Raw genomic sequence first — 17086 nt, forward strand, 5'->3', positions numbered from 1 at the left:
TCCCCGTGGCACTTGGACAGTACCTCTCTGACCACCTTGGCTGTGATTGGTCCTTCGCAGTGCTCAGCATCACGGGCCGAAAGACGCGGGCCGCCAGCCAGAAAACGCTGTAAGGCATCTCCATGGTCCTCCTGAACAATGTGGCAAAGTGCTTGTGAAAGGCCTTGCATATCTCCTCTTGTCCTTGGATCTCCTGTTCGGACTCATCTGCCAAAGACCCAATCGTAGCATTGATGCCACATTGGGTTTCTTCTGAGTGAGCCCATCTGGCAACATTGATACCTTCACAGCCCATTGCACGTATCCTAGCCCGGACTCTGCATCCCTCGTGCTTGGCAACACTTGTGATACAGGACCCGATCTCAGTGCCTCTTCTAATGTCTTAACTAGATCCCTTTCTACTCTAGTCCGCTCGAGACTTAACTGCTTGCTAAATCTAATTGACTCAATCCGAAAGGCTCTTTTGAGGGCACTCCACCACCAGTTGTTAATCACCGCACCGGTTAGTGCCCTCTTAACTAATACCTTAATCTGGCTACGGTATGCTTCACAATCCAATAGTGTCTTGTTTAGCTTCTAATAGCCAGATCCCTATCTATGTACCTTATCTATATGCACCTCATGTCACTAATTTGTGATCCGTATAGGGTACATAGGTAAATTGTGGACAAGTAAAACTAGACTTATCTCTAATACTTACCACTATCCTGTCTATATAAGACCTGATCGATCCGTCATTTCTTGCCCAAATCCACATTGGAATGCTCGGATGATCATGTCTATATCGATCTGCCAGCCTGAATCGCTTCATCAGATTGATGAGGCATGAGTTACTCTTTCTATCTTTTGAGCCAATGCTATCCAAGCATGCATCCAGTATAGCGTTAAAGTCGCCTAACACAACTACTGTCCTTGATGTCACCAGAAAGTTCTCCAGGCGTTGAAAGAAGTCAACCTGTTTGCCTGCATTCCCAGGCGCGTAGATGCCAACCAACCCGAAAGCCTTACTACTGTACGTTAGATCCATAACGACCGACTCGCCTTCCGTGTCCACGAAGATTGTACATGTCTGCAGAGCCAGGCTTTTCCAGATCAAGACTGCCACCCTTCTACTCCCTCCCTCCCTCCTGGCTAGGAGAAATTATTTTCTTGTAGTCGTTCAGGAGGGTTGAGAAGGCCTGCAGCTTGCCCAACCTGGTCTCTGCAGCAACCATCACAACTATTCTGTGTGACCTGAGGTCATCGAGAAGGAAAGCCTGCTTCCTCTTCGAGCCCAGGCCACGAACATTCAAACATGTGATCCTTAACTTTTGTCTCTTTTTATAGTATTATTGAATGTGTAGGGGTGGTGAGGAATGAGGAGAAAGTGAGAGAGAGTGCATGTGTGTGTGTGTATACCACTGGTATAGCAAACCTCATACTTTTCGATGTCCCTGTAGTCCATTGTCGCAAATGTTTTGTACATTGTTTGCAGACACTATGTGGTGCTCCCCCAGTTTGATCCCAAAATATGCCATATACGCTCTTTCAACAAAATCAGTGATGTTTTCTTTTTTCAAATTTCAGGTAATGTGTATTCTCCACAAACAACAAAATACATTTGTAGAATTAACGCAACACCTTTCTCAAAAAGGATATCTTGCTCCTTTTCTACTGCTCAGTTCACCACATCTAAAAAGTATGTGTAGTGATGCTACTGTGTAGGGTTCGGCGCGCATGCGCAGAATGGGACTACTTCCGGGTGGCCACCGGAAGTCTTCCCCATGCGCATGTGCGGGAAAACATCTCTCGAGCCCGCGAACCTCAAATCTCTCTCTTCGGCTCAAGACAGCACTGCGATCGGTCACGGTTTTCCTGGCTCTGACAGCCACACACCAGCTTCAACCAACTTCAACCAACCTCAACGACCAACACCAGCAGTATCTCAGAGGCTGTCTATTCCCCCATCAGACAACGTACAACCATGAATCAATAAACCAAGTTGTCTGTTCACCTTTAACCTGAGTTTCGTCTGTTTGTTTTCTGCAAGAATTTTGTATGTGACTAGAAAGGATCTCGACACCCTACCAGTGCTTCGATGATAGATCCTTTCACGTTACATATGGAAGTTTTTTTAAAAATTAGAATTAGAACAAGGTAATGAACGTACACACATACATAGTGACTATAGTAGTGTTCAATAACTTAAAAACTAGACTTGATGTCACAAAGAAGGTTATATTTGGAATCAGGAGACCGATTTTGTACAGGAATTATGTCTATTTCCTAAACAACATATATATATATAATATGAATTGGAGATAAAACCACTATTATGCAACTCAAACAGTGATAGACATAAACCAATACATTGCATTTGTAACCAAAATAAGTTGAAATTTGTCGCCTATTGATATCAAACAATTTTGTATCACTTATTCACTCGTCAAGCAAATTATGATGATAATCTGTAGTGTAGAAGATAGTGCCCATCTTTTAGTGACTTCATGCATATTTTCATGCACAAAAATGGTTGTATTGTTGATTTGTTTCTTTTTTTTATCTATTTATGCGTTTTCAAAAAAAACTTTCAGGATGAATTTCAGTTTATAACATCAATGGAAAATAGGTCTCATACTACAAAATTCTGCGTTACGGCAAGATTTTCAAAAGTGCGGTATGCTGTAACACGGGGAATTTCTACATATGAGAAGTGATAAAAATAAGATGAAACGTCTGATACAATTGTAAAATTTTTTTATTCCACTTAACAGAAAAATACATTGAATATTTCAAAATTCAAAAAATCGAATTTTTATCCCATAAAAGTGTTTTCTACATTAATTTAGTGTCTGAAGTGAATCGGTATAATACCATATTGAGGGTATTCGGTGCAAATCAGTTAAGTGCCAAATAATGTATGCTTGAATTGACTCGCTAAGCTACAATACAGTGTATGTTTGGGAGGAATAGACAGGGTACCATAGAATGTGCTTTTGTGGGACAAATCGATAAAGCACCACCCAGTGCAAGCTTGGGGCAAATCAATTGAAACCTGTGCATAGAACCAGGAGACCGGCAATTATTGACACTGTTTTCCTTCCTTCCAACACATTCGACTTCGTAGTCTGAGTTGCTCACACAAGTGGCTAACAAAAGTAGCCATCGTCGCATTGAGAAAGTGTGAGCTGGTCTTTCAAATTGGCCTCGTTAAAAGAAAAATAATTTCCGTCAACAACAGCAGATGTAGCACAGCTGTACACCTGGAGCAGTTAGCATGTGACATTAATTTGCACATCTGTGAAAATTTGTGTACGAGGAGAAGCTTAAGCAACATAGCATTCTGTGATAAAATAGTGTGAAACAACCACCGTAAAATAATAACAAAAGAAAAGATCATTGAAATTATATTTTCAATGAAAATTTGAAGACAGAAAATAAAAAAATGAGTATTTTGTTAGGGTTTCTTTTATGAAATTAAATAACCATATGCCCATTTAAACAATGGGAATAGATCCATGAGAATGATCAAGCCAAAAGGAATGGTGATGATAAGCACTATGGCAGAGCCCATATAGAAAGAAGAAGCTCTTTTGTCTTCTATACTGACTTTTGAACGTATGTACTTGGATGTGATTTTACGTGGAATGGATAACTCTGAAGAGATTTGGCGTAACTTCATCCCTAGTTCCTCTTGGGTCAAATTCATCGATGTCTGTGAACAAGGACACCAGCATAAATTCGCTGGAACAGAAATATGAGAATTAGGCTAACTGTTGGAACATACCATTTACTACATAATAGTGATATTGGTAACATTGATAAAGATAATAGTGATATTGGTAACAGAAGATAATAGTGATATTGGTAACGAAAAGTTACCAATACAGTGATTGGTAGCTTTAACCCTCTAGTGTTTAAACCGGCCATATCAGGCCAAAATTGCCTTCCTGTTTTATTCTCAAACCAGCCAGCTCTGACCTCTCACACCTACCCTACAAAGTCATTCTAAAAATAAACAGGGACATCATCAATATCCCAGAGTTACAAGATGCTGTACAATTAATTTAAAATAATGTAATTAAACAGGCTTTACATTTGACAGATTAATCTGAATATTAAAGGGTTAAAGATAATAGTGATAATGGTAACAGAAAGTTATAAATCCATTAATCTGTAAGTACTGTATACACTTTTTCTGCTAATATCAAGTTCAAAATTAGCGGTGCGTATAATATATGGGTGAAAGGCGCATACTTAGTGGGTTAAGGGTGTTGCTCTCACGATTGCAAGATCGAGGTTTCAAATTCCTGGACCAGGTGATACGTTGTGTTCTTGAGTAAAACATGTCATTTCATGTTGCTTTTGTTCACTCAGCTTTAAATGAGTAACCCTGGGACGAACTGGCATCCCGTTCACAGGAATATGGTGACCTTGGTCACCTATACGCAATGGAAATCGGGTAACTGACCCTATGAATTTTTGAACTTGAGACAGTAATGTCCATGGATTGATGATAATAATACTTGATATTGGGGTGCAAAGTTTTATCCTACCTATTTTTATTTAGACAAAACATGAAATTTTATTCTTTTTGACTTATTTTGTCATCATATATCCATATACTCTTTACTCTTTTACTCTTTTACTTGTTTCAGCTATTTGACTGCGGCCATGCTGGTGCACCGCCTCTAGTCGAGCAAATCGACCCTGGGACTTATAATTTGTAAGCCCAGTACTTATTCTATCGGTCTCTTTTGCCGAACCGCTAAGTGATGGGGATGTAAACACACCAGCATCGGTTGTCAAGCAATGCTAGGGGGACAAACACAGACACACAAACACATATACACACATACATATATACGACAGGCTTCTTTCAGTTTCCGTCTACCAAATCCACTCACAAGGCATTGGTTGGCCCAGGGCTATAGCAGAAGACACTGGCCCAAGATGCCACGCAGTGGGACTGAACCCGGAACCATGTGGTTGTTTAGCAAGCTACTTACCACACTGGTTTAAAATTTTGGTACGAGGTCAGCAATTTTGGGTGCAAAGAGCTACTCGATTACATCGACCCCAGTGATCAACTGTTACTTATTTTATCGACTGCGAAAGACTGAAAGATGAAGTCAACCTCGGCGGAATTTGAAATCAGAACCTAAAGACAGACCAAATACCTATTTCTTTACTACCCACAAGGGGCTAAACACAAAGAGGACAAACAAGGACAGACAAATGGATTAAGTCGATTATATCGACCCCAGTACGTAACTGGTACTCATTTAATCGATCCCGAAAGGATGAAAGGCAAAGTTGACCTCGGCGGAATTTGAACTCAGAACATAACGACAGACGAAATACCACTAAGCATTTCACCCGGTGTGCTAACGATTCTGCCAGCTCGCCGCCTTTATATAAAATAAAATATTACAATAAGGGTTACAAATTTTGACACAAGGCCAGTAATCTCGGTGGAGAGGGTAAGTCGATTACATCGACCCCAGTATTGAACTGGTACTTATTTTATCGACCCAGAAAGGCTGAAAGATAAAGTCGACCCCGGCGGAATTTCAACACAGAGTCCATAAAATACCACTGTGGATCTTCAATTTATTATTTTGCTTGTTTGGACCCAAAAGAATTTCTATGGGTCCCAGCTGAGAATCACTGGTGTGGAAGTAAAACGGTACGCTAAGCGTAACTTAATGCGAATTTTGTCACGAAAATTTGATTTCAAGTTGGTAACAAGGTCTTTATAGTTTTCACTTTTGTGTTTCCCAAGGAAATTTTGCCCTACTTCTGCAAAGGCTAGCCAAGCTGATGCTTCATTTTCGCTCATTACTTTCCCGAAATTTGTTTCCTTCAAGAGCTTATGGACCCCAAAAAATTTTCGAAAGTGTGAAATCAAGACTGGAGAAACTCACGGGTTGTTGGGACTATGGTAACTGGATGGCCTTCAGCATTTGATGGTCCTCCTGCTTCTGTAACTGTCGAGGTAACGACTGGGTCAGCTTCTACTGAAGATGTTCCTTCTTGTGTAATTGCGTTGTGGTAAGACGATGACAGTGTCGACCACGATGACCATAATGATGAGGGATATGAGAAAGAGGAGGAGAATGAGTAGGAGGAAGTAGAGGATGGTACAGACAATGGAGAAGAGGTGGAGGTGGAGGAAGATAATGTAGACGGAGGTGATGAGGAGACGGAAGAAGAAGAGAAAGAAATGGAAAAGGAGGGGCTAGTGATGTTATTAGCGATGTTGAAGTTGAAGATTGTGTATTAGTCGACTGCATTATCGTTGATGTTGTTGTCGCTGTTGTTGATGCAACCGTTGGACGACTCTTCAGGGCTTCAGAGGAGGGAAAAACAAAACAAATTAAATAACTTTTAACAACATCATGTATTAACAGGTGAGCGTATGTGTATGTGGTAGCGTAAGCAAGTGCGTGTGAGTATGTGTGTGTGTGTGTGTGTGTGTGTGTTTGCGTGTAGAGCAGTGCTTTTCAACATTTTTGCTGGAGCGGAACCCCAGAGAAACATTCCACTGGCTGGAGGAACCCCTGTGCAATAATTTAATAGTCTTATGCACACATATCTGCACAGGAGAATTAAAAATTACTGCCGATTTTAGCAGTTTTGTAACTTCTTGCGGAACCCCTGGACTGTACTGGCGGAACCCTAAGGTTCCGCGGAACCCTGGTTGAAAACCACTGGTGTAGAGTATACGTGTATGCTTGAGTGTGAAAGCATGTCTTAGTGTGAGAAAGTGTTTGTGGGCATGTGTATTTTTTTTTTTGACCAAGTAGATTATTAAGGGTCAAGCAAAAGTGCGTGGAATAGTGGTTAGGATTTAAGCTTATGCTTGTAATGTAGTAGATCCGATTTCCGGACCGTACTGTACAACGAGTCCTTAGCCGTATCAACTCATTTATCAAACGCTTAGGATCTTTTCCTTTTGAAGGCCAGATTTCAACACAACGTACGGAAAGCGTGTGTAAAAAATTATAGAATTATTTTGATTGTTAATTGTTTAAATCACTTTCCATTGCTTTCGGTTTTTTTTACACACATAACAATTAAATCATTTTAACAATTAAGAAAAAAAAATTAGGGTTAGGGTTAGTTACAGGATGTTGTCTTAGTTTTAGACGCAGCAAATGTTGTTTACCTAAATGGAGGTAATCGATTGGCTAAAATTGCCAAAATGCTCAGATTTTCAGACGAAATATCTTACAACATATAGAATTTTCTCAATAAAGCCAAGAAAAAATAATGTGTTATAAACACATTCTGCCAGTATACGAAGTTTAAAAGTGTTTAGTTAACTAGAAATTGTGTTGAAATCTGGCCTTCAAAAGGAAAAGATCCAACGCTTATATAATCAAACACTTCTGATTCACATGTGTGAAGGTGCCTGGCCAAATGGTTACACTGTTAGACTCACAACCATAAGATCGTGGTTTCGATATTGGTATGGGTATCGTGTTGTGCTTGCTCTTCCGCAAATCACTTCATTTCACGCTACTTCAGTTCATTCAGCTAAAAATGAGGATCAGCAACAGCGTGAGGTTAACTCTGCAACAGATTCAGGTCCTGTTCAGAATGGTAGACGTACGTATTGTACTCTCAGTCACTTACACGCCCTGAGCATGTAGAATTGCTAAGGATAACCGTCCAACCCATGCTAGCATGGAGAACGGACGTTAAACGACGATGATGATGATGATGATAATGTTAATGAGCATGTAGAATTGCTAAGGATATAATGTTAATGAGCATGTAGAATTGCTAAGGATATAATGTTAATGAGCGTGTAGGATTGTTAAGGATATAATGTTAATGAGCATGTAGGATTGTTAAGGATATAATGTTAATGAGCACGTAGGATTGTTAAGGATATAATGTTAATGAGCACGTAGGGTTGCTAAGGATATAATGTTAATGAGCACGTAGGATTGCTAAGGATATAATGTTAATGAGCACGTAGGATTGCTAAGGATATAATGTTAATGAGCATGTAGGATTGCTAAGGATATAATGTAAATGAGCATGTAGGATTGCTAAGGATATGATGTTAATGAGCATGTAGGATTGCTAAGGATATAATGTTAATGAGCATGTAGGATTGCTAAGGATATGATGTTAATGAGCATGTGGGATTGCTAAGGATATAATGTAAATGAGCATGTAGGATTGTTAAGGATATGATGTTAATGAGCATGTAGGGTTGCTAAGGATATAATGTTAATGAGCATGTAGGATTGCTAAGGATATAATGTTAATGAGCATGTAGAATTGCTATGGTTTAAAACTATTTCGTAATTTCTTGTGTCTTTTCTGGTTCTGTGGAAGTGCAGTGTCTCACAATTACTGATGTGGTAAGTGCCCAAACGATCACAAGTACATGTGTGTGTGTGTGTGTATACACACACATAGACAGATGTATGCATACGTGTATATTTTACTTCATATCTTTTATCTTTACTTATTTTTTGTAATTGGACCGTGGCCATGCTGGGTCTCTACCTTGAATCGCTTTAGTCGAATGGACAGTCTAACTTAGCGCCATATGACTTAAAGTTTCGTGAACGAGTAGGACTCTTCCATCTTAGAAATATATGTAACTCCTACCAAATGTGCTAATTGCTACTACTTTCGTTTGTTTCACAAACTTAGTGTTTTTCAACATTCGGCGTCTTAAAGGGGTTTTTCCTTTTGACGCTATCTCGCAGCCAATGCACATCAGCACATTGTCTCCCCCTAGTCTGAGGTATTCAGTTTTTCTCAACACTCGGCTTTTAAAGGAATTTTTCCCTTTGACACTATCTCGCAACTAATGAGCGCATAAATAAATAAAAAACATACAGTAAGTCTGGCTCATCGATAATGTTTACATTATTAGGGCTACTAAGTTTGTGTGTGTGTGTGTGTGTGTGTGTGTGTGTATGTGTGTGTGTGTGAGAGAGAGAGAGAGTGGTTAAAACGTCTGCTAGACTGATGCTTTGAGATATTTATTCTGGCTCTCTACACTCAGAGTTCAAATTCTGTTGAGGACATTATCATTTGTCCATTCCAGATCGATGAATAAAGTACAAGTCAAGTACTGGGTTCGATTTTCTCTCTCTCTCTCTCTCTGTCTTTCTGTCTGTCTGTCTCTCTCACACGCACACACATATAAATATATATATGTGAGCGGGAGAGAGAGTGTGTGTTTGAAATTGGACCCAGTACTTGATTGGTACTTTATTCGTCGACCTTGAATGGATAACTGATAAACTAGTCCTCAATAGAATTTGAATGCAGAGAGCCGGAACAAATATTTCAAAGCACCAGTCTAGCCGACTCTCTTGTGACTCTGACACATTTAGAACTATACTTACGAACCATATCCGCAGAACAATAATAATAATTGCTTTTCACCAACTTCATTTTATAATTTTCAATCCAGTCCTTTGTGATACATGTGAAGTTAACCTAGAGGGAGACAGTAAAATTTAGAGACTATAAAAGTTTATTCACATTTACAGTAATTACTACAACTTTAAAATTTAACCTCATCATTAATATCAGTGAAAAAAAAAACAATAACTAAATCAGTAAAGACATGTCTACAAAAAGCAAAGGACAGACAAAGGGATTAAGTCGATTACATTGACCCCGGTGCGTAATTGGTACTTAATTTATCGACCCTGAAAGGATGAAAGGCAGAGTCAACCTCGGCGGAATTTGAACTCAGAACATAGCGGCAGACGGAATACCGCTAAACATTTCAAGCGTGCTATCGATTCTGCCAGCTCGTTGCCTTAAAGTAATAATAATAATAATAATAATAATAATAATTATAATAATAATAATAATAATAACAACAATGGCTTCAAATTTTGCCACAAGGGCAAATAATAATGATGAAGATGGTAACAATAATAGTCACTGATAAAAATATATCTGTAAAGGAATTTGACAAATTAAGTAAATATATGGACCTGAAAGTTGAAACACAAAAGATGTGGCATCTTAAAACGAGAACTGTTCCTGTAATTGTGAGTGCCCTAGGTATGATAAGAAAGGGATGTCAAAAACATCTAGATAGTATCCCAGGAGAACCATGTCTCAGAGAAATCCAAAAGATTGTGCTATCAAGTACTGTCCACATCCTTAGAAAAACTCTATTAATTTAAATGTCTTAATTTATGAACCCCGAAAGGATGAAAGGAAAAGTCGACCTTGGTGGAATTTGAACTCAGAACGTAGCGACGGGCAAAATAAGCTAAGCATTTCGTCTAGCAAGCTAACGAATGTGCCAGCTCGCCACCTTAAAATAATAATAACGATGATGATGATGATGATGATGATGACGATGACGATGACGATGATGATGATGATAAGGATAATAATAATAATAATAATAATAATGATGATGATAATGATGATAATAGTTTCTTTATTGCTGCTGCTGTGATGTTACTGTTGCTGTTGAGCGAATGGTCTTCATCCCAGAGCTCGCAAGATGGGAGAAGTCTGAAACGTGGTCCTTTGCTATTCGTAAGACCCGCAGAAGAGAAAGCAGGTCAACCCCCGACACCGAGAGCATCGACGGATGGATGAATGCGCATCCAGGCTCAGCGGTTACGTAGGAAGTCAGGGACAAGAAACAGGAAGAAAGAGCGAAAGAAAGTTGGAGCGAAAGAGTACAACAGGGGTCGCCACCACCCCCTGCCGGAGCCTCGTGGAGCTTTAGGTGTTTTCGCTCAATAAACACACACAACGCCCGGTCTGAGAATCGAAACCGCGATCCTCCTACCGCGAGTCCGCTGCCCTAACCATTGGGCCATTGCGCCTCCACTTGTTGTTGCTGCTGCTGCTGTTGTTGTTACTGTTGTTGTTGTAGTTGTTTTTGTTGTTATTGTGGTGGTGGTGGTGGTACGTGCAAAAGTGAGGGAGGACTCCCTTCTCTCTTTTGTTGTGAGCAAAAGGTATTTAGATGATTTGTGTCCCCACACAGGTTAATTTATGATGTCCGGAATCGTTTCTAAACTTATCCAGCTCTAAGCCTTGCCCCAGTCAGTTTTGTTTACGCAGTTTCCGTGCCTGTAGAATGTTTGTTCTGTCCTCTCTGTCCAGGAGGACAGCTGCTACCAACCAGCAGATGTCTGTTTCTGGTGGTACGTCTCGAATTTTTTACAACTCTACGACCCAGATATATGGATACCGGAAAAAAAGTTCTCATATTTAGGGTCAAAGTGGAGTGCTTCCTTGCTTCCTCCTCTGGTAAACCTCACCTCTACAGTGCCATATTTCTTCTCTCTTGCGACAGGTTTTAGTGTCCCTACACTGGACGTAGACATTTTTCGATTTGTTGTGTTGCTCGTTCTAATCTATGGCTTTTAACTCCTATTGTTTTATAAGGTATTGTTTCTCAGTAGTCCTGCACAATGGCTTCAGGTGTGCTAAGAGTTACCCTTCTTCCATTTCTATTTAACATGGATTTTGCATTTCTTAAATCAGCTGTCGACAGATTTATGTGTTCTTGTGTTTGCCAGACTGCAGATATGACGAACCCGTTAGGTCAAGATTTGTCATTTTTGTCAGTTTCCGCTACTGTGTTGGCATTAACGGCGGTAGTGGTGGCTGAATATGCACGTGCTATGTGTAAAAAAAAGTTCTTTTTTATGTATCCTGATTTTCCTGGTCATTGTTGTATTGGTTGACATTTGCGGCGGTGACGGTGACGGCGGTGACAGTGACGGCGGTGGCGGTGACGGTGACGGCAACGGTGGTGGCGGTGACAGTGACGGTGGTGGTGGTGAAGGTGACAGTGACGGTGACGGTGGTGACACTCAGTTTTACGATTTGGCAGATGTGCGGATGACTGGCCGTCCTTTTCAACGGGCGAACAATTCTTGTTTGCCATCTTCTTTTAAGCAAAAATTGAGGGGTGTATTAGCTTAAACAAACGCTTAGGGGCTGCAGATGGAGAAAAACTAACCACCTCTCTAAGGTCCTCGTTAGAGTATCTATGTAACGGTGATAAATCTACACTATATAACAATATTTAACAATATAAATAACAACAAAGTTATGAGAGTGATGTGCAATACATATCAAAAACGATCAAGAAGGAGTGGCTGTGTGGTAATTAGCTTGCTAACCAACCACATGGTTCCGGCTTCAGTCCCACTGCGTGGCATCTTGGGCAAGTGTCTTCTGCTATAGCCCCGGGCCGACCAATGCCTTGTGAGTGGATTTGGTAGACGGAAACTGAAAGAAGCCTGTCGTATATATATATATATATATATATATATATATATATGTATGTGTGTGTGTGTGTTTGTGTGTCTGTGTTTGTCCCCCTAGCATTGCTTGACAACCGATGCTGGTGTGTTTACGTCCCCGTAACTTAGCGGTTCGGCAAAAGACTGGTAGAATAAGTACTGGGCTTACAAAGAATAAGTCCCGGGGTCGATTTGCTCGACTAAAGGCGGTGCTCCAGCATGGCCGCAGTCAAATGACTGAAACAAGTAAAAGAGTAAAGAGTAAGAGTAAGAAGACAAAGAATTTTAAACAATACAAAGTCATTACCCTCATAGATGACACTTGGACGGGCAGTACTTTATCTGAAGGATGCACCAAAATGGAAAGCTACTGACAATTTCTGCCCTACTTCTTGCCTTCCTATTCTTTGCAAGTTATTCACAAGTATTTTATCAGAAAGCATGTGTTTCTTCTTGGAAAATGAAAACATACTTCCAGACGAACAAAAAGGTTGCAAACAAAGAAATGTAGGTACGAAGGATCAACTCTTGTTTGATAAAACCATTCCCAAAGATTGCAAAAGAAGACACAACAACCTTTCAATGGTATAATAATTGCATGGCGGTGAGCTGGCAGAAACGTTATCATGCCGGGCGAAATGCGTAGCCGTATTTCGTCTGCCGTTACGTTCTGAGTTCAAATTCCGCCAAGGTCGACTTTGCCTTTCATTCTTTCGGGGTCGATAAATTAAGTACCAGTTACAAACTGGGGTCGATGTAATCGACTTAACCAGTTTGACTGTCCTTGTTTGTCCCCTCTGAGTTTAGCCCCTTGTGGGTAGTAAAGAAATAGGTATAATAATCGCATGGGGTTAATTCAGAAAACATATTCGCATAGATCCCCGGCTTATCTGAGACATCAAAATACAAGTACCTTCAACTAGTTCTTACTGCAACCCCACAAGTGTGTAGGCCCATTTAACCACACCGATTTGGCCCCTCTCAGCAATCTTTCATAAATTAATGGATGGTGGCACTTTCGTTTTTTTCCTCACTTTCAGTTGTAACATGAAACAGTTGACGAGGGTTTGATCGAAGAGAAAAGTGTTTGTCTCAAGTTCTTTCAAACTTGTTTAATACATCCTCTTTCACCATAGTCTCCACACAACGTAAGACTACCCACTTTTTCTTGCCAAAGGGAAGTGGTGAGCGATGTACTCAATAGGCTCGGTTGTTAGCATGTGATAGCGACTGTCTGACATAAATCTCCAAATTCAGCACTGACATTGAACTAGTCCAGTTGCACATGACTCCAACATAGCCATGTTTGTAGAGTTTATTCTGAATAGACCAAAGCACCCCGTTCCACTGACAGGCCAAGTACTTTTGAAAATTGTCCATCATTCCTGAAATAATGATAATAATAATAATAGAGCCTAAATACTGCTGCTATTATACTGACCGTTCATCTTTGCTGGGTCGATACAAAGTACCAGTCAAGTACTGACCTTAGTGTCTAAAGCTCTGAAGTTATTTAAAGCATCTTAGCAGTTAATGATTATAATATAATGGAATAACTAACCTGTTTATCAGAACACCAAGTTTGGTTTATATAAAAATTCTTAAATTGTAAATTGTTGTCTCCATGATAGCAAAACATAATCGATTCCTGACTAAATGATGTAGATTTCCAGAACAGTATGTCTTCATCTGTTAATATATTTACTTTCCTAGGCCACGATGCAGGAAATTTCAGCAGGCACACTATAAGATCAATAACCAGAACATTCGTGTAATGAAAATATATTTTAAATAAAAGAACCTTAAAAGTATTTTTTTTAATAAAAGAGCTATTAAATATATTTTTTAAATAAAAGAGCCTTAAAAATATATTTCAAATAAAAGAGATTTAAATAAATTTTAAATGGCTAGAAGTATATTGAGTTCTTCATAACCAGCTGATCTAGCAAGCGGGGCCTCATATCAGTGAGGGGGGCCGGTGCGCATTGATGCCGTTGAGAGGTAGGCCCCGAAACGGCGCGCATTCTCTCCTGATGACCCCATACACTTGCTAGCTTCAGATATACAGAGCTTTTAACTGGTAGCACTTGCATGTGCAAGTTGTTTGCAAGACATATTTACATAAAAGAGCTTTTAAAGAGTAAAGGAATGCATGGGTAAGCTTCATGGATTCCTTAAGTTTAAACATTATTGCTTGCAATTGGTTACAATATCTGTCGGCTTGATGCAAATTTTTCAATTATACTTTCAAGGACTTTTTTTTTTCTGTATGTCATCAATTTAAGTGTTACTAAGTTAAAAATACATTGTTATTACTGCTGTTTAGGATCAGATCTGCTCTCATAGAACTTATACTAAATTAATTCCAGTTTACCATGCCTCAGTACACACCAGCAAATGCGTTGCTTGCTGTTTTCTGTATAGAGAGAAAAAATCCCGGCCTAGCTCAAGATAACCAATGAGATGCTTGCCACTGGAGAGACAAAATGATGTCGAAACACCGTATCTAATAGTCTGCTGAATTCATTTGTAGTGCAGTTCTGTTTGATGTATTTTTACACATAATATTTCTACAGGGTTTTTTTTTTCTCCGAATCAAAAACTTTCAGCATATGCCTTTCACGCTCTAATGAGCAGAAACTTGTTAAGAATAAATGCACACACCTTTATGTTAACCTTGCTGCTTTGAATGCTTGTACTAAATATTGTCAGACGTATATTTAAACGATTATACTCCAGTCAATCTACTTTCAGTAATATAGAAATGAGGAAAACAACAAAAATTCTGAGTCATCTTTGGAGCTGAAATAAATGTACTCCTGACTTCAGTATAATGTGCAACATCCTTGGAAGATGCAGGCCTTACAGAAATGGGGTCAAATTTATGGGTTATTCATAACTCAGAAGATTTTCTGGCCCTCAAAATTCTTAATAAATCAGCAAACTTTAAATTCCAGATCTGCGACTTCATTTAATGTCACCACTCTGACAAATACTTCCTGAAACACAGGAAGATACCACCACTTTGTATACAAAGTGTGTGTAACAAGAGCTGAGCATGAAACTAATTTACTATGTATTGTTACAAACACATTGCATCATTTTATATTTTATTCTTGTATTGAGTAATATAATTTTTTCGTGTAAATACCTATGGCTTAACTAATAAATACATACATACATACATACATACATACATACATACATACATACATACATACATACAGACAAACAGACTGATAAATAGATTTGCTAGACGGAAATTGAAAGAAGCCCGTCGTGTATGTGTGTGTGTGTGTGTGTGCCTCATTGTATCTGTATGTCTGCGTGTCTCCTTTACTACTGCTTGACAACCGGTTGGTGTGCCCCGTAACATAGCGGTTCGGCAAAGGAGACCGATATAATAATTACTAGGATTTAAAAAACAGTACTGGGGTAGATTTCTTCCACTGAAACCCATCAAGGCAGTGTCCCAGCATGGCTTCAGTCAAATGACTGAAACAAGATAAATGACAGATAGATAGATAGATAGAGAGAGAGAGATGAATGGATGGATGGATGGATGGATGCTGATATTCTACAAAGCTCGAGTGAGAACTACAGTTCAGTATTGCTCTCACTTCTTGGACAGTGCTGCAGCCATGCACACCGACATGCTAGAGAACAGCCAAAATAAAGGATCACTCGAATGATTGGCAGTCACTCACTGACAAACACTATTCTGTCTTTGACTCACAGGCGTGCTGTCTCCTCTCTGTCTCTGCCATTTCATCATCATCATCATCATTGTCCGCTTTCCATGCTAGCATGGGTTGGACTGTTCAACTGGGGTCTGGGAAGCCAGAAGGCTGCACCAGGCCCGGTCTGATCTGGCAGAGTTTCTACGGCTGGATGCTCTTCCTAACACCAACCACTCCGTGAGTGTAGTGGGTGCTTTTTACATGCCAGACGAGGCTGGCAAACGGCCACGATCAGATGGTGCTTTTTACGTGCCACTGGCACGGGGGCCAGGCGAGGCTGGCAACGGCTACGAACAGATGGTGCTTTTTACGAGCCACCGACACGAGGCCAGTCGGGGCGGCGCTGGCAACGGCCACGTTCAGATGGCTCTCTTACGTGCCACCGGCACTGGTATCACAGCTGCAATTTCCATTGATGTTGATCGATTTCGATTCTCACTTGCCTCAACAGGTCTTCACAAGTAGAGTTTTGTGTCCCAAGAAGGAAAGGTATGCATAAGTGGACTGGCTACATCCCATGTAGTAGCCACGGGTTATGGTCTCACTTGTCTCACTTGTCTATAATAGGTTCTTTTCTTCGGAGCTGACTAGTTTCATGGCTGTTACAAGTACGTTCCTTCCACCCACTCACCTCTCAACTTCTTGTCCTTCTTGCTGCGTTTAAGACCTTCAGCCCTGCACAAATCAGCTTCTGCATTCCAAGCTACACCGGTCTCATAGATCATGTTCCACACTCAGCAAGTAACGAGTGTGTGCATCAAAATTGCGAGGATGATCTGGTTCTTGACTGAAGATTAGGGGCTTCGAATGACCCGTCCGTGTTTTTTGTATCGTCTATTTGAATGTTTTGCGTTCTTGTGCCATTTTGTATATATATATAATATATATAAAGTTAATCCAAACAAGAAAACAAAAAAAACACAACAACGCAAGGACGTGGAACAAATATAGTGTTATTGGACGCTCAGGAAAGAAGGGAAGAAGGATGGTTTAACGTTTCGAGCGGAGCTCTTCGTCGGAAACATAGGAGAAGGAAAGATCCAGAGAAGGGAAGACAGAGGAAAAAAAAATCGCCAACGGTACACTGGTACA

General features: G+C 40.0%; 1 protein-coding gene across 1 annotated transcript in view; it reads right to left on the reverse strand.

The window, feature by feature from the left end:
- Positions 1-3448: 3448 nt before the first annotated feature.
- LOC118767032 (cell wall integrity and stress response component 1-like) overlaps positions 3449-17086 on the reverse strand; it is a 33747-nt gene continuing 20109 nt past the window's right edge. Inside the window, exons 9-12 of the mRNA XM_036510972.1 lie at positions 13816-13997; positions 8655-8815; positions 5907-6220; positions 3449-3723 (exon numbers count right to left, since the gene is read on the reverse strand). Coding sequence (XP_036366865.1) covers positions 3449-3723; positions 5907-6220; positions 8655-8815; positions 13816-13997 — 932 coding nt within the window. The remainder of the gene's footprint in view (positions 3724-5906; positions 6221-8654; positions 8816-13815; positions 13998-17086) is intronic.

Source organism: Octopus sinensis, linkage group LG18 (genome assembly GCF_006345805.1).
Source record: "Octopus sinensis linkage group LG18, ASM634580v1, whole genome shotgun sequence".
NCBI classification, from domain to species: domain Eukaryota; kingdom Metazoa; phylum Mollusca; class Cephalopoda; order Octopoda; family Octopodidae; genus Octopus; species Octopus sinensis.